The 27,035-nt window shown below is 43.2% G+C and overlaps 1 protein-coding gene and 1 long non-coding RNA gene across 18 annotated transcripts in view; both read right to left on the bottom strand.

Moving 5' to 3' along the window:
* The window catches only part of ppfibp2b (PPFIA binding protein 2b), a 54,262-nt gene that overhangs the window by 14,539 nt on the left and 12,688 nt on the right, over window positions 1-27,035 (bottom strand). For 6 of the 17 annotated variants that reach the window (XM_052062024.1, XM_052062023.1, XM_052062028.1 and 3 more), the window contains exons 4-11: window positions 19,083-19,169; window positions 17,706-17,819; window positions 13,101-13,247; window positions 8,136-8,339; window positions 7,203-7,295; window positions 4,777-4,905; window positions 1,672-1,783; window positions 1,455-1,487 (exon numbers count right to left, since the gene is read on the bottom strand). In XM_052062024.1, coding sequence (XP_051917984.1) covers window positions 1,455-1,487; window positions 1,672-1,783; window positions 4,777-4,905; window positions 7,203-7,295; window positions 8,136-8,339; window positions 13,101-13,247; window positions 17,706-17,819; window positions 19,083-19,169 — 919 coding nt within the window. Of the gene's footprint in view, window positions 1-1,454; window positions 1,488-1,671; window positions 1,784-4,776; window positions 4,906-7,202; window positions 7,296-8,135; window positions 8,340-13,100; window positions 13,248-13,363; window positions 13,640-17,705; window positions 17,820-19,082; window positions 19,170-20,408; window positions 20,939-27,035 lie in introns of those variants that run through there. The other 11 variants (XM_052062034.1, XM_052062038.1, XM_052062025.1 and 8 more) reach the window with 11 other exon arrangements.
* Window positions 8,504-9,463, bottom strand: LOC127598395 (uncharacterized). The gene is made up of 2 exons (XR_007961913.1): window positions 9,040-9,463; window positions 8,504-8,924 (listed from the first exon to the last, which is right to left on the bottom strand). It is a non-coding gene; the product is annotated as an uncharacterized LOC127598395 (long non-coding RNA).

The following is a 27,035-nucleotide window of genomic DNA, read 5'->3' as shown; positions in this document are numbered from 1 at the left end:
GGGGGGGGGGGTTCCAAAATTTTTCCGGGATTTTACCACCACTTCGTGTCAAGAGGCGAACAAAATTATTGCATATTATGCAGATCGTTTTTATATTTGGTACAGATTTTCGCAAGGATCATGGAAGTTGACACACATGATTTGCTTTCGTGAACCACATAAAATGATGTGCCGGGCAGGGTCTGGCCCCCCAGGCCTTGCGTGTGACACGTGTGATATCATAAATGTTTTTGGGGGGCTTGTAATTTTTTTAAAATATTTTTCTTGGGGGAAATTAATCAAGGGTCCCCAGAGAGTGTGAACAGCGGTCATCAGTTGCCAATCCCTGTATTATATAATGGCATCCCATATAAGAGCTATATTAAATATTATACCTTTGAAAAGGTAAATAATGCTGTTCGAGCGATGGTCATTATTGTACTTGCAGTTTGCAGTGGTGTAAAACTGTGCTGAATCATAAATAGAGCTGTTCCGAATATTTTTTTTACTCTCCAATGAAACTCATTGATAATAATAACATTAATTATTCATTCATCTTCCTAACCGCTTGATCCTCACTAGGGTCGCGGGGGGTGCTGGAGCCTATCCCAGCCGTCTCCGGGCAGTAGGCGGGGGACACCCTGAATCGGTTGCCAGCCAATCGCAGGGCACACATAGACAAACAACCATCCACGCTCACACTCACAGCTAGGGGGCAATGTAGAGTGTTCAATCAGCCTGCCGTGCATATTTTTGGAATGTGGGAGGAAACCGGAGCACCCGGAGAAAACCCGCGCAGGCCCGGGGAGAACATGCAAACTCCACACAGGGAGGCCGGAGCTGGAATCGAACCCGGTACCTCTGCACTGTGAAGCCGACGTGCTAACCACTGGACTACCGGGCCGCCTAACATTAATTATAATAATGATAATAATAATAATAATAATCACTAATAAACACCGATCTCATGATGATGCGATACCGCAGAGTTAAGTATTACACGATTGAAAATTGCAACCAAGCGTATTGTTGAACTCCCATTTTTCAGACAGTTTGTTAAGATTGAGCTTCATCCTTTTTGCCATGAAAGGAGCTACATTTCTCAAGGAGAACATGGGTTTTGTTGAAACTGTCAGTTTTATGATGAGCTGACGAGGCATATCACCAACAAAAAAAAAAAAAAATAGCTGAGGGCTAATCTCAAACCTCGACTCCTAATCTCACGTATTTGTAATATTCTGATATTCTAATCCTTCTGGAACTGTGACTTCATTTGATGATTACATTGAGGTTACAAGGACAATGAGTTATACTGAAATCGAGACTCAAATGGTGTGAAACAGTCACAGTGAAACAGTGGCAGAATAACATTCAGAATCAACAACGGGGAAAACAGGAATTCTGATGGTCCAAAAGGCAGATGATCTGAACGAGAATGACATGAATCAATGACCGAAGGACTTCCCGTGCCTTACATTTGTTGATCAGATGTTTGATATACACCTCCTCTACAGCAGAGGGCAGCATACAGTCAAGAGCAAGTCAAATAGATGGCAAAGGAAGGGAAAGTTGTGAAGCTGTTCAGTTTGTTGAAGCGCAAGTAATTCAAGTTGACAGATGTGCATACACATTTACAACACTGTCCCTGAACTGTCGATGTAATATGACAGTCAGGCTGACATCAGCATGTACCTCTCGCTGCGTTGTCATTGGCTGTGCTGCCTCTGGCCAGAAGTTGGGTCTGCAGGCTTTCAATCTCAACGTCTTTGGAGCAAAGGAGCTGCTGCAGGTCTGAGATTTCAGCCTGTGGAAGCAGATGAGCAGTCCAAATTCATAAAGTCAGTCTTCCGCGTCTGACCACAAAATTGTTAGTACGCTTACATTATAGAAAGAAACAACCCCAACAGTCAATAAAATAACTTCTATCAGCTCGATATAAAAAAATTAAAGCAAAGGCTGTGCTGCCACATTTGCTGCAGACCATGGGGGCTCCAAACAGCACAATGACCAAATGATCATATATTCATTCATTCATTCATTCATCTTCCGAGCCGCTCGATCCTCACTAGGGTTGCGGGGGTGCTGGAACCTATCCCAGCTGTCTTCGGGCAGTAGGCGGAGGACACCCTGAATCGGTTGCCAGCCAATCGCAGGGCACACATAGACGAACAACCATCCACGCTCACACTCACACCTAGGGACAGTTTGGAGTGTTCAATCAGCCTGCCACGCATGTTTTTGGAATGTGGGAGGAAACCGGAGCACCTCGAGAAAACCCACGCAGGCCCGGGGAGAACATGCAAACTCCACACAGGGAGGCCGGAGCTGGAATCGAACCCGGTACCACTGCACTGTGAAGCCGACGTGCTAACCACTGGCACACCGGGCCGCCCATGATCATATATATTTTGAGGAAAAACATGTCCGTATGTGGCCATATGTTGCATCATCTTATTTAATGAAAGAAAATGAAGACACAGAAAATTATTATTTCTCGTCATTTAATCGATGAGGTGCCGCCACTGCCGCTTGTAAGGTATGCTACAGCTTTTTGAAATGGTTTTGTCCCAATACAATTCCTGTAGCTGTATGCCGTGAGTGTTTTCTGAGTGCAGGTTGGGTGAGGGTAAGTCTAACTTGCACGTTAGGGTAGCGTTGGTGCACATTTGAACATATTTTAAACATTGTAGGAGGCACTACTGAGCCATTTAAGAAAATGCATACTCAACTGAAACAAAATAGTCATTTTTGTCAGAGTTTTGTTGCATGTTAAGACCCTCAAAATGAACCTTTTTTGGCAAACAGTGTGTTGCCACGGCTAGTGTTTCTGGCCTATGTTTTACCACTTTAAAACTGCGGCCAATAATACAGTGCGTTTTGTATATGTGTAAAATACAGAAACAGCAGCCATTAATGAGACTGCGCCCAACCATACGGTGCGGCGAATGGTCGTGAAAATACGGTATGTGCCAATCTTCAACTCAATCAAGTGCTCATTTAAGGGTTAAGATTAAACATGAGCAAAGAAATCGGTTAATGTGAACAAGTTACACTTCTTTTTTTGATACTTAGGAGAGGAAAAGAACACCTTTGGTTAGGGTTTGGTTGCATTTATATGTAAGAGAGAAAAATGTGGCACATTGTGCCTAAGCCAGTTTTATTTTTTAAGCAACACTTCAGGTTGAGTGTTATGTACACAGTCACATCTGAAAGAAATCTGACTTTAGCAATTATGCAATGTGACAGACATGACAAAATTGACATGTTGAAGCGGTAGAGCCACAGATTTGTTTGCGTTATTGTCATAATCTGCACTTTGTTCGATTTCTGACTGATTTACAGCATAGTATATACATAATATGTCTCGACTCACTTGTGTGTCCGAATTAAGTGGTCGTGGTGAATGCTCACAAGACTACTTGTCAAAGTATTTAGTAAGTTTAAACCTGAAATTGTGGTTAAGAAATAAATTGTCTTTCATATTAAATACTGCTTCAATTGCCCTTTTAATATCCTGGAAACTATAACAGATCTGATATTGTTCAGTTAATAAATATCGGTTGCTTGTTTGTTAAATAAATAAATACATTGAAAAGGACCTTGGAAAAAAAATGCAATTGCATGGGAAGACAATCACAATTTTTTGCGGGGGTGGGGGGAAATCCCAATTAGATTCTTTTGCATAATAGTTCAGCCTTAATTCTACATTTATATTTTTCTCTATTTATACCATTAGAATTTTTGAAATATGAGAATAAAACAACACCACCACAAAACAAACAAACCTAATTGAGAGTAACAAAAATTGTTTGATTGCAGTAACTGCCTCAAAATGGTTAACTATTAAGTTGAAAGCACCATTTTTTGTCCAGGCCAGTTTCATTATTTTTTTTTTTCTTGAAACAATCCACTACTGCTTCATTTTCAGTCAATAACTGGTCCGTTTTAAATTACCAATGTGTTTTTTTTTTGGCGGCCCCTCATATAAGAGTATGTGGGCTTGAGAAAGTATCTAGTGGGTTACCTGTGTCATTACATAAGCAAGCATCTGCAACAGGTTTGCTCGAACACCACGCTGCTCGTATGCTTGTCACACTTTAATTTGGGGGGGGGGGATTTGCAATCATGTGGACAAAAAGCTTCATGGAATAATAATAATTCTGTGGTTCTCAATATTTGTACACTAAGTACCACACAAACACCCCCCCCCCCAAAAAAAATCTTACCAAGCCTGAATGAAAAATCAGCAAGAAGAAAAGATTTATGTTGTAAAGTGACAAACATTCATTCATTCATTCATCTTCCTAACCGCTTGATCCTCACTAGGGTCGCGGGGGGTGCTGGAGCCGATCCCAGCTGTCTTCGGGCAGTAGGCGGGGGACACCCTGAATCGGTTGCCAACCAATCGCAGGGCACACAGAGACGAACAACCATTCGCACTCACACTCACACCTAGGGACAATTTAGAGTGTTCAATCAGCCTGCCATGCATGTTTTTGGAATGTGGGAGGAAACCGGAGCACCCGGAGAAAACCCACGCAGGCCTGGGGAGAACATGCAAACTCCACACAGGGAGGCCGGAGCTGGAATCGAACCTGGTACCTCTGCACTGTGAAGCCCACGTGCTAACCACTGGACTACCGGGCCGCCAGTGACAAACAAGCATTTCAAAATATTAGAAAGAGGAGGAAAAGTGCATACAAGAGCACAGGGTGTAATAGAAAAATGTAGGTTGAAAAGGGACCAGAGAAAAAGAGTCAGAAAAGCAGGAGCCAGAAAAAGAGTTAGAGGAGGCACCTGTGCGCTGCGCCAGCGCTCTTCCCACTGTTGCTTCTCCAGCTGCGTGTGCCCCACAGTCAGCTTGAGACTGGAGAGCTGAGTCATGAGCGACTGGTAACACACGTGGAGAGAGTAAGAGATAGAGAGCTAGAGGGGAGAGAAAGAGACGCACAGGAAGGAGGGTAATGATGGGGGAGATTTCAAGATGGAGAGAAGAGTGGAGCAGATAAAGGGACAGCGGGCCACATGGAAGGGTTTTAGAGAGAAGACAGTGAATAGGAAAGAAGAGAGGAGGGGGGAAGAAGGAAGCAATGTGAGCACAGAGGACGCAATGGCACTCGAAAAATGTGTGTGAGAAGGCGGTTAAGGTGCACATGCGGTTAACTTGTGTAGCCCTGACGTTAGTGCTGTAGCAATTTGCGGTATCGAGGCGTTTTTAACATTCCTATTATACATTGAAAAACAAAATAGACAAGAAGGAGATGAAACGCTTCCGATTTGTGAAAACAAGAACTATTTACACCGTTGACCCCATTTTCAGAAAATTCATTCTAACAGCTCCTTACACCAGATGATGATCGTGGATGCAATTCGAATCCAAACTGAAGCAGTAAAGCTACCGAGACGCATCTTACTCCCCCCCTGTAATGACTGACCACTATGTTCTTTGTTTTGTTGAGAGAATTGCACCTCTCTCATTGTTGTATTTTATAAATAAGGAAACTGAAATGAAAAAAAATGTCTGCACAATAATATGTTCCATGCACCCACCAATTTAAACACGGCATTCTCATTAATATTGTGTTTGAATTAATCCGAAAAATCCACCCATTTTTATCCATCTCAGGAGGCGGCCATTTTGTCATGTACTGCCAGTTGCTGTTGACTGAAGAAGACAGTGCGCCCAGGGGTTCGTCTCGCAAACGTCTTGTGACAATATCCGACCAACTGGAGAGCCGTGATTGGCTGTAAATTACCCGAGACCTTAGGCAAGAAGCCACTTTTCAGTAGACTTTACACCGGGGGTCTTCAATCCTATTCCTCAATGGCCGGTTTCCTGGATCGCCCCCTGTTGCAACACACCCGACTCAAATGAAAACAGCAGAGAGAAAAGGAAAAATATCCAAGAAATCGTCCCACGTGGAACTGGATTGAAGACCCCTGCTTTACACCTTTAAATTTTATGCATGCTCGGTAAAAAGCGGGGAAACATCATTGCCCTCGGTGCGTGGTGGCGCCTGTGCGCTTGCAACACAGTCAAGTATGTTGCATTCAGGAAACTCAGAGCTGCGAGTAGCAGCCCATACTGTGTTTTTTTTTACCTTTCGTATCTTGAAATTTCTTTCGTAACAAGAGGCAATAGTTTCCTGTTGAGATGTTTCGTAACTTTGATATGAGATTTCATATGAAGAGACGTTCGTCAGTAGAGGGACCGCTCACTGTACGAGCCAAAAAGGAGCGGGCGAAGTCTACTTGGCGTAGCTGGTAAGGATGTATATGGACTTGCTTACGGCTGCTGAATCAAGAAAGCAACCGTTTCAGCAAAAGCCAGCTGATGCTCGTGCATTTGTTTTTCATTCATATCAGAGAACGAGTTATATTCATTCATCTTCCGAGCCGCTTGATCCTCACTAGGGTCGCGGGGGGTGCTGGAGCCTATCCCAGCTGTCTCCTGGCAGTAGGCGGGGGACACCCTGAATCGGTTGCCAGCCAATCGCAGGGCACACAGAAACGAACAACCATTCGCACTCACACTCACACCTAGGGACAATTTAGAGTGTTCAATCAGCCTGCCATGCATATTTTTGGAATGTGGGAGGAAACCGGAGCACCCGGAGAAAACCCACGTAGGCCCGGGGAGAACATGCCAACTCCACACAGGGAGGCCGGAGCTGGAATCGAACCCGGTACCTCTGCACTGTGAAGCCCACGTGCTAACCACTGGACTACCGGGCCGCCTCAGAACGAGTTATATTTTATATATATTATATAGTTATATTTGATGTTTGTCAGAGTTTTTTTTTTTTAAAGAATTTGGAGGAGGGTGGGAATTCTTTTTTCAAATGCATTTTCGCTATGGTGGTAGCCAGCTGTAAAGTAAATTTACAAGTTGTTTGAATAGAAAGATTGCTCCATCCTCTCATCAAACTAACTAAATAGTTTGACAATATGTAAACTAAACTTGAAAGTTTCTTTCAAACTCGCCAAATCGACCCCAAAAATTCTATTCATATGGAGCCCAATTTTTAGTCGCCAGCAAGTGGCAGTACAGGACAAAACGGTCACGGTCTGGATAAAAACTGGATTTTTCTGCTTAATTCATATTCCACAAACATTCATCAGAATACCATTGCCATGACTGCCCCTTTAATATATTGTTTGTGCAGTTTCAAACCTATTAAAGTACTGAAACGGTGTTTTTTTTTATTATGCATGTACTGTACCTTGGTGACTCGAAGTTGCCTCTCGTACTGTCCCTTCTCTCCTTCCAGCTCCTCCACTTTATTCTTGAGCTGCTTCACTTCTTGCAATAAATCCTGCAGGGAAAACATAAAAAGTAAATTCTTTGAGTTGAAAAATGTCAACCCAGAGGGGCCCCATTTGAATGAGTTCACCAACAAAATGATTGCAAGAGGGGAAAAACAGTCGCATTAGATCGGTAAACCCCGTTGTCAAAAATGCGAGGGAATTCAAACAGCAGGTGAAGACTCATTGCAGTTGTGAAGGTCTCCCCAGCCAGAAACAGTAGTTAACGTAGGAACCATGATCTCCCGGAAAGAGCCAGCAGTACACGTGCAGTTATCAAAAAGAGGGGGAAGTTTGAATCCCAGAAGTGGTCACGGGTATGAAGACGAAGAGGCTGTACACCTTAAACACCAACGGCAATGTTTATTTTACACGTCAACCATGCTAGTTCGAGATCGGACAAGCGCTTTCCCATGAACACGGTTAGTACAAAGATCCTGTCATGCAAGCAATACACAAAACAAATGAAGGGATTGTGAAGCCACACATTTGTTTTAAGCTAAGAGAGACTGTGCTGTGACCTAAAACAGAAATCCAAGTACGTGATACTGTTTGGAGTTGCTAAGGCCGTTTGCCATCACCTGAAAGAATGGAATGGAAGCATTCTGAAAACCAAAAGTCTTCATTTCTGCAAGAACCAGAGCACATCTCGACCCAAACGTTCAGAAATGAACACTGCAGACATGACAACGAAACGTTAGTTTGATTGTCTGGAAATGTTTTAATACCAGGTGCAATGGGGTCTGGTTAAAGGGGGAGAGGCGAAGATGTCAGAAGATATTTGGGGGGTGGCGGGGTGGGGTGGGGGTGCAGCAGATTATAAAGCACGGTCATCCATGAAGTGTCCCTACATTTGTGGCCAGTCCATACAGGCTCAGGTTGGTGGCACTTAGACTGAGCACAGGGCTGTGAGCGCGGGCCTGCTCGGCACCCGGCTCTCCTCCGCGCTGGGCATCACCATCTTCCAGGGCCCGCTTCTCCTGAATGCGAGTGCTGATTTCCTCCTGAAACCTGCACATCTGCTCCTGGAGCTCACTGATGAGATTTACCACGCACTGGGAGGGAGCAGCCCATGAAGCATGGTAGGCAAGTCATCAAGGGTGATGGCAGAGCAGCAAATTGTTGAGATGAAGAAAAATACAAATGAAAGCAGTCAGTTGCAAGGTCATAAAAAAAAAACCTGAATCGTGGATTTTTTTGGGGGGCGGGGGGTGGGTTCTACCCAAGCAACACGTGGAAATGCGGGTGACCTGCCTCGAGTCAATGAGTAAAACAAACTCAAAGACATAAAAACAACCACCGTGACAATGTATGATAAAATTTACAACAGGTTTAATCAATAACTGAACCCACCAAAGGTTCTTTGAAGCGAGAAAACTAAAATGATAAAGTATTTTTCCAATACAGCATTTTTTTCCCGTTTGTCTGTTTGATATGCTAGACCAGTGGTTCTTAACCTTGTTAGAGGTACCAAACCCAACCAGTTCATAGGCAGATCAACCCTTCGTGAAATATAAAAATATGATTCGAGAAGTATTCCTTCAATTTTGCCGGTGCGAGACTGGAGTTGCTCAACTTGGCATGCCAAATCATGCAGATAGGACGCCGAGTGCCATCACGTTCCGTGATGCGCGTGAATCCTTGTTCTACATATTCGTTCGACCACTTTCTTTTTTTGCTTGACGTAGCATGTATTATAACTTTTTTTTTAAATCCCAAGACGTTCTATCGCAAATTTAAAAAAAATTATACGACGTACTATCACAACAGTCACACGCTGACTACTGAGCGAACTAAATTTCCCGCAGCACTGATTGGACAAGCAAATGTAATGTGATCATCTGTAGGCAGTGATGGCCAAGCGGGTGTGTCATAACTAAATGACATTTTGAGTCTGCTGTGTCTTAACCTCCATGGCAGAGTCTCCGTCGAACCCATGAGAATGATTCACCGAAAGCCTGGGGTTTGATCGAACCCAGGTTAAGAACCAATGTGCTAGACTCATTCATTCATTCATCTTCCGAACCGCTTGATCCTCACTAGGGTCGCGGGGGGTGCTGGAGCCTATCCCAGCTGTCTCCGGGCAGTAGGCGGGGGACACCCTGAATCGGTTGCCAGCCAATCGCAGGGCACACAGAAACGAACAACCATTTACACTGACAACTAGGGACAATTTAGAGCGTCCAATCAGCCTGCCACGCATGTTTTTGGGATGTGGGAGGAAACCGGAGCACCCGGAGAAAACCCACGCAGGCCCGGGGAGAACATGCAAACTCCACACAGGGAGGCCAGAGCTGGAATCGAACCCGGTACCTCTGCACTGTGAAGCCGACGTGCTAACCACTGGACTACCGGGCCGCCCCTGTGCTAGACTGTGCGTGACAAATAAAGGGCAGGACCTGGAAAGCAAAGCTGAGAAATATTGATTCGAAACACTATTTTCCTGAAGAAGAAGTAATCAAGCTATGCACCTCTATGCAGAGTACAGGGTACATTCTACACACACACACACACACACACACACACACACACGCACGCACGCACGCACACACACACACACGGACAATGCTTTTTCACTCAGTCATGAAAGGATGCTTCAAGCGATGTGCTCAAAATCTGAAATACCTAGATGACTAGACGAGTCAAATATAGGGATAATTCTGTCAAATAGAATTTACTGTGCGGGGGGTGGCTTGCAAGACGGAGAGCGACGCCACATCTCCCGTGCCTCTCTCGGCCATTTTTTTTTCCCCATCAAGCATGTTTGTTGAAATGTGAAATGCATGCCACAATGCCTCCGTTTTTTGCCTTGTTACATGCTTATTGTTTTTGTGTTCTCTTCTGTGCACTTCCATCATGAACGTCTGTGCTGATCACATCTGTATCCAGTTCACGCAGTTAAAGAATAGCAGCCGCCAGAGGCTACGTGAGGCCTTTGAGTCAAAGTGACCAGTAGGTTCATAGTCTCATAGAACATAGATTAACTCTAGGGAATCCGAGTTTGTGCAAAAAAACAAAATGCAGAGTCAAAGAAAGCACCGCTCATTGCATTTCAGTCGCGACCGGTGTTTCTGTAGCCCCCCCCGACTCACCCCACCCAAGTGTGTACACGCTGTACCAGTACTTCCTCCAGCAGTGTACAACAAAGTGACACTTATGGTATAGATATAAATAGGTAGACGCATTCAAGTTATGTTTAATAATACTGCGCAACCCCTAACCCCCCCCCCCCCCCCCACATCATTCGCCACTTCATTATTGGGTGACCCGTGTAGTCAGCAGTGCAAATTTGACATTTGCTGGCCAACGTATCCTCTGGCAATGGCTTTGGATCTCATGTGATGTCTTAACATTCACTCATGTCCACACTACAAGTGATGCTTTGTGGCAGAGTGGAAGAGCAGCTGGTTATCACGCTGAGTACAAACTCCACGCAAGACTTGCAAAACAGCTAAACACTATTGGTTAAGGCATATGTTAGTCAGTGTTTGTTTGTGACACTCCACACTGAAAATAAACTGGCACAATTTACAGTACATTCAAAGCGTAGAAAGTGATGAGAGGACAAAATGGAGCAAGCCCACGACAAATTAGCGCCAATCTATACAATCTCTGTAACGCTTTTGCCTTTTATTTTAAAATGATTATTTTCTGTTTTTTTATGTAGTGGTATGTGCCTTTCGTAGAAACAGCGCATGGTCGTTTCTTGGCCAGTGCCTCAATACCCAGCCACTGTATTGAGTCCAGATGAAAAAAATGGGTGGGTTGTATCAGTAAGAGTATCCGGCGGAAAAATAAAAAAATTCCAAACAAATCATGTGAGTGACTCGCAGTGGTAACTGCAGTCGCAAAAATTACCATATTTACACATTTCATTTCAGAACTTCAGTTCCGATATAGCGTTTATTAATGAATGAACTTGTGGCTCTGTGTTTAATTTTAACAAGCAGGACTTTTCATGCATGCTCTTAGCGTTCCTGTGGCAACTTTTTTCCCGAGTTTTCCCATCATGCCCATCAGCTTGGACTTTATTGCAAGTGTATCATTGAAATTTGACAAAGGTAATATGAGGTACCACCTTGGGGTGTTCCGATCTGACTAGTTCCAATTCAGATCACATGGATGAAGTGCGTTTTTCAGCTTCAACTTTCAACTACATTATAAACCTTTAAACCTGAATATTCTCAAATAAAGAGCACTGCAAACTTTCGGTTAAATCCTGAGAAGTTAGTAGCTGACAGTAATGAGCATCATGTTACATCACAAATTTCTTGTCGAGAATGCACATTAGGTTATTTTCAGTTACCTCTAGTCTGTATTTTTAAAAAAAGAGAGGAAAAAAAGATTTTACGTTTTAATGCTATCCTCGTCATGTTAGACCTTAATTACGTGTGAACATCCATCCATCCATCCATTTTCTGAACCGCTTGATCCTCACTAGGGTCGCGGGGGGTGCTGGAGCCTATCCCAGCCGTCTTCGGGCAGTAGGCGGGGGACACCCTGGATCAGTTGCCAGCCAATCGCAGGGCACACAGAGACGAACAACCATTCGCACTCACACCTTGGGACAATTTAGAGCGTCCAATCAGCCTACCATGCATGTTTTTTGGAATGTGGGAGGAAACCAGAGCACCCGGAGAAAACCCACGCAGGCCCGGGGAGAACATGCAAACTCCACACAGGGAGGCCGGAGCTGGAATCGAACCCGGTACCTCTGCACTGTGAAGCCGACGTGCTAACCACTGGACTACCGGGCCGCCAACGTGTGAACAATTTGGAGTAAAAAGAAAAATAGTATTGATGAACAGGGCCAAGCATTGCTGAAGAGTATTGCTGAAACACTATAGAAGCTGGTTGACTGAGCTTGTTTCAGGGTGCCAACACTGAAGTATGTGTCCACAGACCTTTGATTGTTACCTTTGACTGTGATGACAGGGGCTTTGAATGGGAGAGTATGGCAGGGTGGGGACCATCTGCTCATTGCTTGTCTGTTCAGAATTTGGCTGATGCATTTGGCTTCTTGTAAATGCGTGTTTGGGACAACCATTCATCAGGCGAATGGAGGATGATGCAAATGAAGGCGAGGGGAGAACACTGTGCGAATGAGATGTGGGAGAATATGTGAGCGATTGGCAAAACCACACTTTAGGCGGGTTTCGGAAAGTGCATTCCGATAAAAAGGCTGAGTACATTTCATAGCAAATTATTCAGGATGGGAATTCACTGATATTGCGAGAAAAATTCGCAAGGGGGTTTATCTGTCATCACACAACAGTTGACATCAAGGAAACAAGAGTTCAGTGGAATTTGCGTCAAGCATTCTCATATATCACAACCATGTGGAAGACGTCTGGTAAGCTGCAGAAAGTTTTTGTAAAGCACTGCAGGATTCCCATTTACACACGAGGTAGAAAAAAAGGAATATAACAAAGGTGCATAGAAATGAAAAGTTGAGAGCCTTAAGTTGGAACTCAAGCTATGAAGGATCTAAATGTATGACTACAATTCATTGTTATAATCTTGTACAAACACCATGTACAGCTCCATAGTATGACAATAAATATATATAATATATATATATATATAAATATATTATATATTATATATTTATATATAATATATAAAATATATAAAAATATATAATATAATAAAAATTTTATTTAAAAAAAAATCAATAAAACTTTTTATAGCATTTACAACTACATGACGTGACACAATACGATGTAAGCGATTTAAGCTATCCTTTATTTGTCCCACACTGGGGAAATTTACAACACAACATTTAAACGGACACATTCGCACACACCGACACCTACCTCTGCTTTATTCTGGTTTGCGTCCATGGGTTCTTGGAGATGTGTGTGGTGAGTTTCCTCAATGCTAACCAACTTCAGTTTCAGATATGAAACCTCATCCATCAGATCTAACTTCTGAGTTTCCAGAGACGTCCTGCTCACCAGCTCCTGAGAAAAACAAACACATAGAATAAATGAGATGAGTATTAAAAAAAAAAAAAAAGCTACCACAACAACAAGCTATAATCACAAATACTGGAGTACAATATCCAAATACAATATACCAGAGCAAAGAGTAGTAGGTGTATAGAACACTCCTTTGCCGAGATCAGTGTTCTTCCCACGCTGACAGACGAGGCTAGACTGGGGGGGGACACAGACCCAATGAAGCTAAATATACACGCTCACACAAAGGCCAGTCAAGGGCTCTATTAATAAAACCCAATGCCTCTGTGGTATGGCAAAGAAAAAAAAAACGAACGTGTAAACACCAAAATTGATGTTGGGCACCAAAAAGTATATGTACCGTTTGTCTTCTCTTAACAGTTGCGCACCACGAGTGTTACTTTCATTTCCTCTCCCAAACTAATCCTAGTTCCTCTTTTTCATATTTAATATAAATGTACTGAAAATTTTTAGCCAAAAATCACCCAAAAGTGCATTTTCAGCAATGCTAAATCCTGAACACAGTTGCGGTGACAGACCTCGGGGCACTGCCTTGGAGCTTCGGGTAAAATTAGATTGAAAGAGAAGCATCCGAGGAGACTGGGGTTTTGTACTGTATTGGTTAGCCCGGAGGTGGGCAAACTACGGCCCGCGGGCCGAATCCGTCCCGTTGGTCTTTTTAATCCGGCCCGCCGAAGGTTGGTCCACAATTAAGGTTCGATGAGAATGATTGCATTCATTTCAATTGGACTTGTAATGACAGGCATTTCACCGCCAGGTGGCGCATTGACTTGAAGTTGCAGAACGGGGGATGGGGGGGTCTTTTCGACCATCTAGTACCTCTGTATCGCTCTACTTCTACTGGTTTGATCACAACCCATCTGCAGCAATGCACAGGCTAAAATAGGTCATCCACAACACTTTTGTCATATAAAAAAAGTATATTAATACAGTACTTTCATCCTTTTGTTCTGTTGATGTTTGATATGGACTGTCAACAAATGCAGTTTTTTTATGTACCATAGCTCGTGCTGACCTGGCCCTTCTGTCAAATTTTAAAAAGTCAATGCGGCCCCCGAGCCAAAAAGTTTGCCCACCCCTGGGTTAGCCCAAACAGAGCACTCGCTTGTCCAGCCACAATGATGGGAATATCGAGGTGCCCTGCCATGGATCTTTGTGTGCTTAATAAACAAGACAACTTGAACTTTTATGCTCGCTTCAGTTAGCTGTTTATCTTAAACGAGACGCTCTTATTTGATGCGGTGAAATCACATTATCAAGGTCACCTGAGGTGACAAGGCCAACTGTGAGTGACACTTGTACGACATCACGAAAGAAGGAACTGGGGAATTTGCACTTTGATTACGATTTGGTTAACTGCAGAGTATGATCCGGCGGATGAATATACAATATATTTTTTTAATTTTAGGTTGAAGGTATTATCGTTTCTTTTGATGTTTCAGGTGTAGGCCTAGGTTTCCTCATTTTCAGTTTCGGGCAAGAATTTTAATTCCAGACGATCATTACTTTTGGCCTAAAATATCAGTTTGTAGATGGTCATCACAATGAAAAAAAATAAACAAATGCGATGATGACAAATGATACATTTTGTATTAACAAAAGGTACAATTCCAGTAACTGAAAAGAGTAAAAGCGTGACGATGACAATAGAACTGGAAACTAGTAACTAATTGATCTGAGACAACTAAATCACTGAAACATTCTATGGTGTGTAAATAACTTCGTGACCTTGATTTCAACGCTATTTGCGTCATGGGTCATTTTGCCCCGAAGACTACCTTTGTACTTTTTTCTCACAGCTTCCATGGAAATGTGAATAAAAACAACATTTAACATTTTCTGCAGTTGGGGACAATCTAGGAAAAGTCAGAACATTTCAAATTAAAAAAATATCATTTAGGGGGGTTTTGGGGCGTTTTTAACACAGTGATGGGTCATTTTGACCCGAGGACAACAGGGGGGTTAGAGGGCCGGGTCAAATATGCCCGCGGGCCGGATATGGCCCGCGGGCCATATCCATTCCGCGGGCCATAGTTTGGGGACCCCTGGGGTAAGTGGTTCAGATAATGGATGGATGAATTTTGATGGTTAACATCGTTGTGACTAGTCGTCTAATCTTAGCAGCCCGAGTAAATAACTGTATACACGTAAATATACAGTATGGGTGATATTAAGGGCGATTTCAAAAGTCAACAATTTTACCTTCCCTGAAGAAATTTCAACTTCATGTAGATGTCTACATGAGACATATCAGCTGTATTTTATCACAGTGTGCTCACGATGCCACCAAATGGAGAGCACATGGCAAACAATGTCGGCACCACAGCCACACACAGACAGACAACTCAAACCCCCAAACTGTCCCAGTGGATGAGCCACTCACAAACGCGCACACACAAACACACAGTATTTACATAGTAATGACAGCTGGCTGTTAGTTTGCAATCTAACACCAGTCTCACTTACCGCAGGATAAGCGTCAGTCTTAAAACATAATTTATCAGAAATCTGCGGTCATGGCCTTCTCGTCAGCTGCCAGATACTGGCTATGCCGTAATGAGGACAACGAGGCAACAAATTATCTTTTCACCCGCATTTATAGATCTAAAGGCGGGAAAAAAATATATATTTGTTTCCAACTAGTTCTTTAACATAACAGAGTATAGCATCCATTGATTTGAGCAATCACTTGAAAAGGTGATGACACCAAATGCACATTTAAACTTCGAGATAGAAAACCGAGTGAGGTCTTACATTAAACACTCACAAATATGACAACACGCAGCGCAACACACTAACCAAGACAATCATTGTTATTCCTTTCCTTCAGCTCACTTTGAAAATAACCCATATTAGGTTGTCAGCATTCTACCACCAACTCCTAATCTGTAAAAGGGGGGCAACGTTACACACAAACAGCGTGGATATGACTACTAAGCAAAACAACAGCTGTGGATCAATACAGCTAGATCCAAAAAAAACCTCTCAACTTAAAACAGTCAGGAAGGATTGTTGAGGAGATCTCTGGTAGTGGCAGGTCGAACTGTATTGTTTGAAATGTGTGGATTGACATTCCCATTGGCTTTAATGACGCTTTCAGTTTGTTTGAAGCAGTCAGCAGCAATTTTGTTCACTACTTTATTTATTTATTATTATTATTTTTATTTATTATTATTTTTTAAGAACTGTCTAAGAAAATCCCATGCGTGTGAGTGTACGCGTGTTGATGAGAGAGAGAGAGAGAGAGAGACAGAGAGAGAGACTTATAAGAACAAAAGCAGGTCTCTCCATCCTTAATTGTCTAAACAACCTTAATTGACTAATCCATAAACACGTTTGCTGTATGTCAGCTGGAGCGCTGGCCTCTGTGTGTGTGTGTGTGTGTGTGTGTGTGTGTGTTAGTGTATACAGTGTATACAGTATTGTGTTATGGATGACATTGGCGCAAGGAAGAAAACATTTTCCCATCATCTGATTTTTTTTTCATGAAAAAAATAAACTGTTGGAATGGTATCGATTCATCTTTTTACTTTTAAATATGTGGGTAACAAAAACTTGCCAAATACAAATAATAAACATGCTTCAGTGGGATATTTATTCAGCTGCAGGGTTGTACTTTGCTGACAATGCAGAAGACAAAGGGTCTGTTGAGAAGTTGGAACAGAGAAGGGATTCACTGGTACACACTCAAGTTGTTGCATTGTTGAGCCCGGGGCTGGCTGTTGTCAAAAGTCTGTGCAAAACAACACCAGTGGAAAGACGATATAGAACAACAATTGTAATTGAAACTGCCAATAACTGGCGAAATTAATCATTCATAAATGTTAGAGTTATATTAATTATGACTGAGTCATTACAATCTTATAGGATGTTATTGTGCAAGTCAATTCAAGTCAACAGTATTTATAGAGCACTTTCAAACAGCCATCGCTGCATACAAAGTGCTGTACATGGAGCGATTTAACATACACAATAAACAGTAAGACGATCCTTTTGCACCCACAATGTCACGTTGTGAGGTGGTGGTGGACCCCAAAAAAGCAGGTAGGAGAGAGGAGCGGGATGTATTTGAAGAATTGTATTTAAAACAAGAAAACTAAATCCTAAACAAAGTCCAAAGTAACAAACAAAAACCATGGCTAAAGCTAAAACTATCAATAACCAAAACGCTACCAGAAAAAAAACATGACTGCAGCAAAGGAACAGCAAACGGTAGCAAGAAGCAACAGCAACCAACAAAGCATGACAGTAGCAAGAGCAAACAATGACCCGACACCGAGTGTTCGGGCAGGAGTCCTTTTATACAACCAATTACCAAATGACCAACAGGTGCGCAGCTGCCGGGGGGAGCCCTACAGTGCCACCTGTTGGTCACCAAAACCGAGTCATGACGCAAACAAAACGTTTTCAGATGTGGCAGGTTTCCAGTGTGAGTGTTACCTGTTGCAGCATCTCCTCAGTGGAAGCTAGTTTCTGTCTGTGTTCCTCGAGGGAGCTTTCGAGTTCTCTGATCTTCTCCCCTTGAGCCTCCACCTGGTCAGTCAGTACACTTACCTAATGGTTGACACAGTCATTCATTATTGAACAGATAAGGTGTTAAAACAATGTTTTACCGGCCAGTTTAACAACCTTTCCGTGTTGTGTTCCATCAGTCAACAACAACATCATACATGACGTTGCTCAACTTCACACCACAATTCTATTACTCAGCAAGCCTGTCACCCAGGAATCTGGGCTAGACATTTACAATGATCCCCTTGGCTTGACACTCACCTCCTGCCAAGCCTGCAAAGTACAGACTTGTGCACAGACAGACGCCCAATCTTTTCTATGAGATAATGCGGGATTCCTCTGACAGCAGCTGTTTCAATGTCACTTCAACTGCCATTATGTTCACCCCGCAGCCATTTTCTAACCTCAAGTACTGTTGTTTAGAGTGAAGCTGCCGTTTCATGAACGGTCTCAAGATTGATTACAAAGAATCTATGATAGAGTGCATGTACAGTACATGTGAAAACGTGCCCCCCCCCAACATATAATTTGCCGCCAAGAAATACAAGATTATTTGTGCAACATACGACAAGAAATTGGGACGAACACAGCGCACAAATTAAGCTAAGAAATATTTCCCTCTAAGTGACAGCGAGGCCTGTTTGTGAAAACGTAGTGTTTAGCGTTAGTAACGCAAATGCGCAAACACACACAAATACAGGTAGGCCTGGAAAAGTGGCCAGTGAAAGGTGTACGGACAACAGTGAAAGGGCCAAAAACGTATCAAGACAATCTCCTGTCTGGAAAAACACGTTCCAGCAATCGTAATCACATCAAAACAGCTATAATTTTATTTTTTAGTTTTCAGTTTCGTGTTTGGTTAGTACACGTAAATGCCACAAAGTTGATTCATCCAAAAGGGGGGGGGGGCAAAACAAACCCGTCACACACAGGATTTATGACCCTGAGGAGTAGTGAAGACACTTTGACTTTGAGGTGAACATTGTAATTATCAGTGCTGCGTGAAGTAGTTATTAAGGTGAAATCAGAAGAATCTGTCGACTTCATCACCTCCTGGCAACCGTTGCCAGTGAATGCAAGTACCTGCTTGAATGGGCCAAAGCTGTTCAAGCATGCTTTATTTGGAATAACAGATTATTTTCAGAACCAGGAACTGAGATGCTTATCAAGTGTGGCACCAACCCTTCCGGACTCATCCCATTTACGCTGACATCAACACAAACACGAATTTGTGTTTTTGCAGTTGCTTAAAATTAAGAGGAAATTTACACACACGCACACACACACAATAATGGTTTACTGTACCTGTAAAACCAAGGACTCCTTGTCACCCTCTAGGCGGAGCAGTCTCTCTTGGTAGGTTTCATTGTTGGCAGGAGGACACAGGTTGACCTGGACAACCACACCAAGCAGAAATAAACATATCATGCCAGGTGAGGTGGAGGACTGTGCAATTGCCTCTGTCGAAATATTACAAATTTAAATCAAACAAAACTTCAAGACATCTTCATTATATTTGCTGAACTAATTGGTACCAGGGCGGCCCAGTAAGTCCAGTGGTTAGCACGTCGGCTTCACAGTGCAGAGGTACCGGGTTCGATTCCAGCTCCGGCCTCCCTGTGTGGAGTTTGCATGTTCTCCCCGGGCCTGCGTGGGTTTTCTCCGGGTGCTCCGGTTTCCTCCCACATTCCAAAAATATGCATGGCAGGCTGATTGAACGCTCTAAATTGTCCCTAGGTGTGAGTGTGAGCGTGGATGGTTGTTTGTCTCTGTGTGCCCTGCGATTGCCTGGCAACCGATTCAGGGTGTGCCCCGCCTACTGCCGGAGACAGCTGGGATAGGCTCCAGCACCCCCCGCGACCCTATTGATTTATTTTGGTTCACCACAAAGGTGATCAATTTGCTTTCATTGAGAACTACAGAAATCATATAATATTTACTGTTGACATGCGTAAATTCCAAGCATTTGTCCAGCCATCCATCCATTTTCTGATCCGTTTTATCCTCACAAGGGTCGCAGGGCATGCTGTAGTCTACCCATCCCAGCCGTCTTCGGGAAGTCCGCAGGGTACACCCTGAACTTGTTGCCAGTCAGTCACAGGGCACGCAGAGACAAACAACTATTCACACGCACGCCGAAAGACAATTTAGGAACACCAAATCGTTGCTAAAAACCAATGACATGAAATGCGTCCAACTTCAACAAAGCCCAAAAGGGAGTCCTCAGTCAATGCTGTGCTAGTACTGTAAAAGAAAAAAAAATATGTCTCTCTCAGTGATTGAATCCAGCAGTATCAGATGCCTCTTTGTCAACAGCAATCAGCTGATGCATAATTTGATAGCACAGCCCTGGTGATGCGTCCCTGGAAATGCCCCTGACAACTCTGCTAAGAGGCAGCAAAAAAAACCACTGGAAAACCCCCCTGAAAATAGTCTCATAATCGAAAGCATCCAAGCTAGAAAAGTAATCATCTACTACTAGAGAAACAATTTTTCAGCACCACACAATTTTCCTCGTCTGTTGCCATGAGAAATTACTGACTCAGCGTGATGTGCTTTTGGAAATTAAGAGCAGAAGTGATCAAGAAATGACATTATCGAGAAATGACATGCTGAAGCTTAAACACTTACTTTTTTGAGCCACGAGAAGTGCTTATAGATATCAATGGCAGTCTCCATGCTACCAGCCCATTTCTGCCCCCGTCTATTTCCTCTCGGATTTTATCTCAGATGGGCAGAATCTGAGACTGTGTGTGTGTGTTTGTCTCTCTCCCTCCCTACCTCCCTCCCTCTGTGCGTATTTTGACCCAGCCCACATCAAGTGAGTCTTGAGTTTGCAGAAAGTACTGTTAAGTGTGAAAATGTGTCACGTCACCGTTCGCGGCTATTATATATTTTCATGATCTCTGCTTAGCGGAAAACTCTCTTCCACCGTTTTGCCCGCTCATACAGCTGCTCGCTTTCCTTCTCCGTTTTAGTGCAACTGACCTCTTTTGTCTGCATTCTGTCCCCCTTTTCCCCACCACTTGTGTTTCATGTTGACCCCATTATCAACAAATACTCCTTCCTTGCTTGCTTTCTCGCCTTTCAAGCTATATTTTCTCAGCTCCCTTCTCCCACCGTTTCAGTTGTCCATCCTCCAGCCAAATGGCCAAGCCCAGAAAGAGGGGGTGGTTGAAAAAGTTGGCCTCTATTGTCATCTGTTTGTGTCCATCTTGGCGCAATGTCAGGTTCTTACGCGAGCACAACATACAAACATCTGCTCAACATGTTGATATGAAAATCTCGTGGATGCGCATGTATTTTCATTTTGTGTCACATGTATATTCATTTTAGAAACCCAACTTAAAACACGGACTGTATTTATTCTTCAGATTTCGACTCAAGATGAGACCCGCCATTGTTTTAGTAAAATATTGTATTTATGCTCTCTGCTATTAATTTATAACTTTTTGTTTCGGAAAATCGGATGGAAGTTTTTAAATCTGACTTTTATCTTATGTGTGGTACTTTGTGTGGAGCTGTGGTGGTTGTGAAAGACCTCTACAAATAAGTGTCAGAGTGAGTTCATGTTGCACTGTCGACATACTGTACTTCTCTTTTCTCTCAAGAGTTTGACTCTGCATGACAACATAATTTGGTTTCGATTCAGCGCGTGTCCGATGGAACCATTCTCACTGTCAGCTATTCATCTCATTACATCAACAAGGGAGGAGACCTGCATTCATAAATCCCACCCATAAAAGATCTTATGGATAAAAACACGTTTACTTCCTGAACATCCATATCAACATTTTAAACAAAATTTGGGACTGTGTGATCAATGAAGTCGCTGCATTACACTGGATAAAAATTAATGAAAGTAAAAGATTTTTGTTTCAAAATCTTAATTTGAGCCCTAAATTTGAGTTTTTTTAAATGCTGATAGTCATTCAATATGCGTTTCCCAAGAAAAATGGGGAAAAAGGGATGGGGGGGGGATATGAAAAATATTTTCAAAATACTGGGTGCACAAAAGAAAACATATTAAAACAAAAATTAAATTAAATTAAATATGCAAATCGCCAAACTATGAGTATGCAAGTTCCACTACAAAGGGTATGGAAAAGGAGTGTCCCAAATAATTTTGTCCGTTATTACCAATAACAGTTTGGCAATTCATCGCTTCTGATGTGATCAAAATTAAGTCCAATAGCTTTGTTCTTTTATGAACATCATTTGCCATACAATAACAAACCAGTAAATAGTAGGATAGCTACATTGAGCCGGATCCTCGGAAAGTCCATTAAAATCTCTGCGCAATAAACATCATCAGAATCGTAATGGTGTCACTCATCAGCATTAGCAGTCATTTAACTAACAGATAAACAAACAAATAGAAAAATGGCGCTGCAACATTTTTCCCAGTTCAGCCCTGGCAGAGAGGTCTCTGGTTTTGCTATGTAACAATGTCAATATATTGGCCCTTCTAACATTGCTGAAACACCAGTTTTGTTTTACGCAGGACTGCACATTTTAAAGCTGAAAGGCCTGTGATGCTCCGAGCAATTACTGTACAATCACAAAGTCCTGCAAATACACTTCCTGTGTTTAGATGTGTTTGTGCTTCTCGGTGGAGTTATCCAATGGAAAGAACTCCCCCAGGGCTCGGAATAATTGTAGAGGGCGAACATATTTAATCCTGTTCCACTAAGTCAGCTAGAAGGAACACGAAATACAAAAGGTGGACAGATTAAGTACAATTCCACGTAGAAGAAGGATCGATCATCCTCATACACATATCCTCATAGTTGTGAAATCATCAATCAGGCTATTAGAATCGAGCTTCAAGCCTTTAGCACCGCTGAAAACCCTCCAAAACAAACTGTGGCAAATATCTTAGCCATTACAAAACATATTGGATAAAAGTATTTTTAAAAAGTCAACACACACCTGTTGGAAGTGAATGAGATTTCAAAAAGACCAGAATTAATCATTTTTAAATCATTTCCACCACTCATGTGACCTACAACCTATACAGCTCATTTGGGTCATTCATTCATTCATTCATTCATCTTCCGTACCGCTTGATCCTCACTAGGGTCGCGGGGGGTGCTGGAGCCTATCCCAGCCGTCTTCGGGCAGTAGGCGGGGGACACCCTGAATCGGTTGCCAGCCAATTGCAGGGCACACAGAGATGAACAACCATCCACGCTCACACTCACACCCAGGGACATTTGGGTCAAATAAATAAAAATAAAATACCTGTCAATGTTGCCCCCGTTCCCCCCAAAAAAACAAAAACAACCCCCCCCCCCCCCCCCCAAAGAGATAAGATTTCTGAAAACAGCCACATCCTCAGTTATTAGAGGGTGTATAGCACACTTTGCAACCTCATCATCTCAGTTTTTTAACTTCCCCTCTGGAAGAGATCACCCCCCTGATCCCCCAATTGAGTCGTTCGGGTTAAAGGTAAGTCACATAAATGGTGGGAAGAAAAAACACCCACACAAGCCCTGGCATTTGAACTGGCTGTGTAGACTTTTTACTTGTATATCCACAGCAAATGAGCTCATGTTGAATAACTCTGTACCTCGAATGTGTTAGATATTACTCAGAGGAAAAGGGTTGGTGAGTGAAGAAGCTCGTGTTGAACTATTCTGCTACCACAATGATCCTAAATAGGAATTCATGAAGCATGTGTGCGTTTTTGTCATGATTCGGTTTAGGGACCAACTGTTTGCTCTTGTTATCGGTCATGTTTAGTTTATTGTTACGTTTTGGATTTTGTCATGGTTTTTGTTTGATACTTTGGACTTTGTGTGTTTTGGATTTAGTTTTCTTTCTTTTAAATACAATTCTTCAAATACACCCCGCTCCTCCCTCCTGCCTGCTTTTTGGGGTACACCACCACCTTGCTACGTGACAGTTTTGGGACCTTAGCATGGTTCTCATGTGCCACTTCAATATCCTCATATCGAGTCAAGTTGCAAAGCTTTCATAGACCAGAACATTAGATGAAATTTAGTGATCCACCAGGCATACTGACAAGAAGATATTAAATATTTGTGGCCAGCATATTCAGCTGACCACACTGTTCAGACATCAACAATAGTCAGTGATTCACGTGTGCATTACTACCACTAATGATTTCCCATGAGTGGATGCAAAAGACTCACTACTAAGTTCACTTTAGTTTTCAAAACTTTACTCAGGTTCATTTATTTTCCTATTATGTGTGAGACATTTTAATAGATCATTTTGTACAGGTATTTTTTTTTATATATCATGTATAAGTTTTTAATATTCAAATTGCATAATATTGTGATGTCTACTAAATATTAAATATACTTTTTAGGAATAAACGTTGCCTGATTTTATATGAACACACCAAGACCGTATATTTTTAATTGTTATGTTTGTCATTACAGTGGTGATACTTGAAGAGCTAAATTGTATTGAGTGGCATTTGGTGTAAAAAGTTTGAGAATTGCTGACATAGATCAAGGGAGCGTAAGGAACAGTGGGTGGGACAAAGGCAGTGTGAAACCTGTGAGACGTGTGGTCATAGTTGTTTTTGTTCTCTTTGTTCCACGTTTTTGTAAGTTATTGTCAGGTATGCCGTGGGAAATTACACAATATGTATGCCTGTGTGGTCGATCGCCTAGAAGAGTAATCATTTACTACTCTACTTCAATACCGGTAGGGAACAGCAGCAGCTAGGAAATTGCCTGCCGAGACAAGAGAAGTTTCCAACGTGACTGACGCAAGACAATGAAAGGTATCTTTCATTTAGATTTACATTTTCTGGAGATGCAACGGCACCAATGTTCCCTCTAAGCTGCGCAACTGCGCAATGGTTGCAAACTCTCAACGCATGAGAAAACCTATCCAGCGCAGTGATCGACAGGCGGATTGGTGCAGCGTCTGCTGTGATGTGGACATTGTAACGGTCTGTCGTGGTGAAGAAGGAGCTGAGCCAAAGGGCGAAGCTCTCAATTTACCGGTCGAGCTACGTTCCAACTCTCATCCATGGTCACGAGGTATGTATGGGTCATGACCAAAAGAACGAGATCCCAGATACTAGCAGCCAAAATGAGTTTTCTCCGCAGGGTGTCCGGGCTCTCCCTTAGAGATAAAGTGAGAAGCTCGGTCATCCGGGAGGGGCTCAGAGTCGAGCCGCTTCTCCTCCACATCGAGCGGAGCCAGATGAGGTGGCTTGGGCATCTGATTCGGATGCCTCCTGAACGCCTCCCTGGTGAGGTGTTCTGGGCATGTCCCACCATGGAGACCCCGAGGACGACCCAGGACACGCTGGAGAGACCATGTCAACCAGCTGGCCTGGGAACGCCTCGGGATCCCCCGGAGAGAGCTGGAAGAAGTAGCTAGGGAGAGGGAAGTCTGGGCTTCCCTGCTAAAACTGCTGCCCCCGCGTCCTGGCCCCGGATAAGCGGTAGAAGATGGATGGATGCCTTGAGAGGGAAGAAATTTAATCTGTGCCGTTTGTTCCACATACAGCACATTTGACAATAAAGTTGTATCCAATCCAATTCAAAATAGTTACAGACAGACTCCTTCCCTTGCCTTCAGTCCATTCTGCTCCCTTGCTTTCTCCCCTTCAGATGAAACAGGGTCTCCTGCAAAACGCTCAGCAGAAGCTTGCCAGGTTCCAGCTCCGACATGGGAGATTGGCTGAACTGGAGCTGGGTCTAAAGCTTGGTGGCTTTCACGGTTGTTTTTTTAAGAGAATGAGTAGCTGCTGTATTTGTTTATTAAGCTGCCCAGCTGTGACGGCTGCCTTAAAGCTCTCCTGGCTGTGGGCGAGCCCCTTGAAACCATAGTGTAATGCAGCCACCTGCTCCTCTTGGGACAGGCGAATCCCCTGTGTAGATAGAGCTGCAGCCAGCTTCACTGCCCCAGCCGTGTCCATACTGGCCAGTGTGTACTGTCAGAACCAGGCTTGGACACAGGACACAGTTGCAGGGTGCAAAAGTAAAAAGATATAATGATTTGAGGATCAGCGATCGACAACTCGAAACGGCAAGGCGGTGTAAACAGGCCATGGACTGGTGAGATCTGTGGCGAGAGCCTGGAGTGCATATACAAGCAGGAACCACACTGGCACAGTACAAAGGTAGACAAGGACCATTTAAACACAAGGTCAGGGACAACAGATGGAAACAATCAGGGTGGTGCTGACAATCAGGCACAGGCGCAAGGGTAAGTACCGTATTTTCACGACTATAAGGCGCCATTAAAAGTCTTAAATTTTCTCCAAAATGGACAGGACGCCTTATGGTGCGGAGCGTCCTTTATATGCGCTGAGTTCCAAAATCTGACTGACAGCCGACACGCCGTTTATATAGAGAAAAGGCGGAAGTGACTGTGAAAGAAGTCGGCCAATCAGGGAAGGGTGGGCGTGTATATATACATATATGGAGAGGGAGAGAGAGAGAGAGGGAGAGAGAGGACAGACAAGCTAGTCCGCCAATGGTGAAGGGTGGGCGTGTACGTGGACGCCTCAAGCCAGTACCAACACTTGTATAGCGTGTGGCAATGTGCATTGTTGCAAAACAACTCCGGTTTTGGTTTCTAAGAAACCCTGAAAATAAATTCGACAAAGAGACATGCCTACGAAGCTCAGTTAAAACTTAAAGCCACCGGTTATGCTTTTGGCATGCGTGACCATCTCACAGCAGCGGTGAAAAATCAAGTCAAGCAAATGAACTCTGAGCTTGCCGTTATTCCCGGAGGCTTGACTAAAGAACTCCAACCGCTGGACATTGGCATCAACCGGGCGTTCTAAGTAAAGTTGCGAACAGCATGGGAACAATGATCGATGGCAAACACAACTTTACAAAGAGTGAGAGGCAGCGCTGGGCGAGTTACGCCACAATACGCAACAACGAGAGGGAACGCGGCGTTTTTGATGGATTACGGTACTTGCACAATTGTTCAATTCTTTCTACACACACACGCGCTGCCACCATGTTTCGCTCTGTTCTTTACTTTCAAATGTGGGAAAGCTTCACACGAGAGAAATGTTGACTTTGCTGTTGCTACTCCTTCTTTCCGCTCGGCAATGCGTAGCAACTCACACTAGCATGTGATGCATTCAATGACAACTGAGATGTGCAGTTGTCATTGTCTCTGCTTCTGATACAGAGGATGAGGACTTTGATGGATTTCTGGGTGATGATTGATCGAAAACGTGAGAACATTGTACGATGGCTAAATAAAATACACCCGAACTCAGTTCTGCTTTTGTTGCCTTTTTAA

Source organism: Hippocampus zosterae, chromosome 3 (genome assembly GCF_025434085.1).
Source record: "Hippocampus zosterae strain Florida chromosome 3, ASM2543408v3, whole genome shotgun sequence".
NCBI classification, from domain to species: Eukaryota; Metazoa; Chordata; class Actinopteri; order Syngnathiformes; family Syngnathidae; genus Hippocampus; species Hippocampus zosterae.
This window is presented reverse-complemented; position numbering and strand designations above follow the sequence as displayed.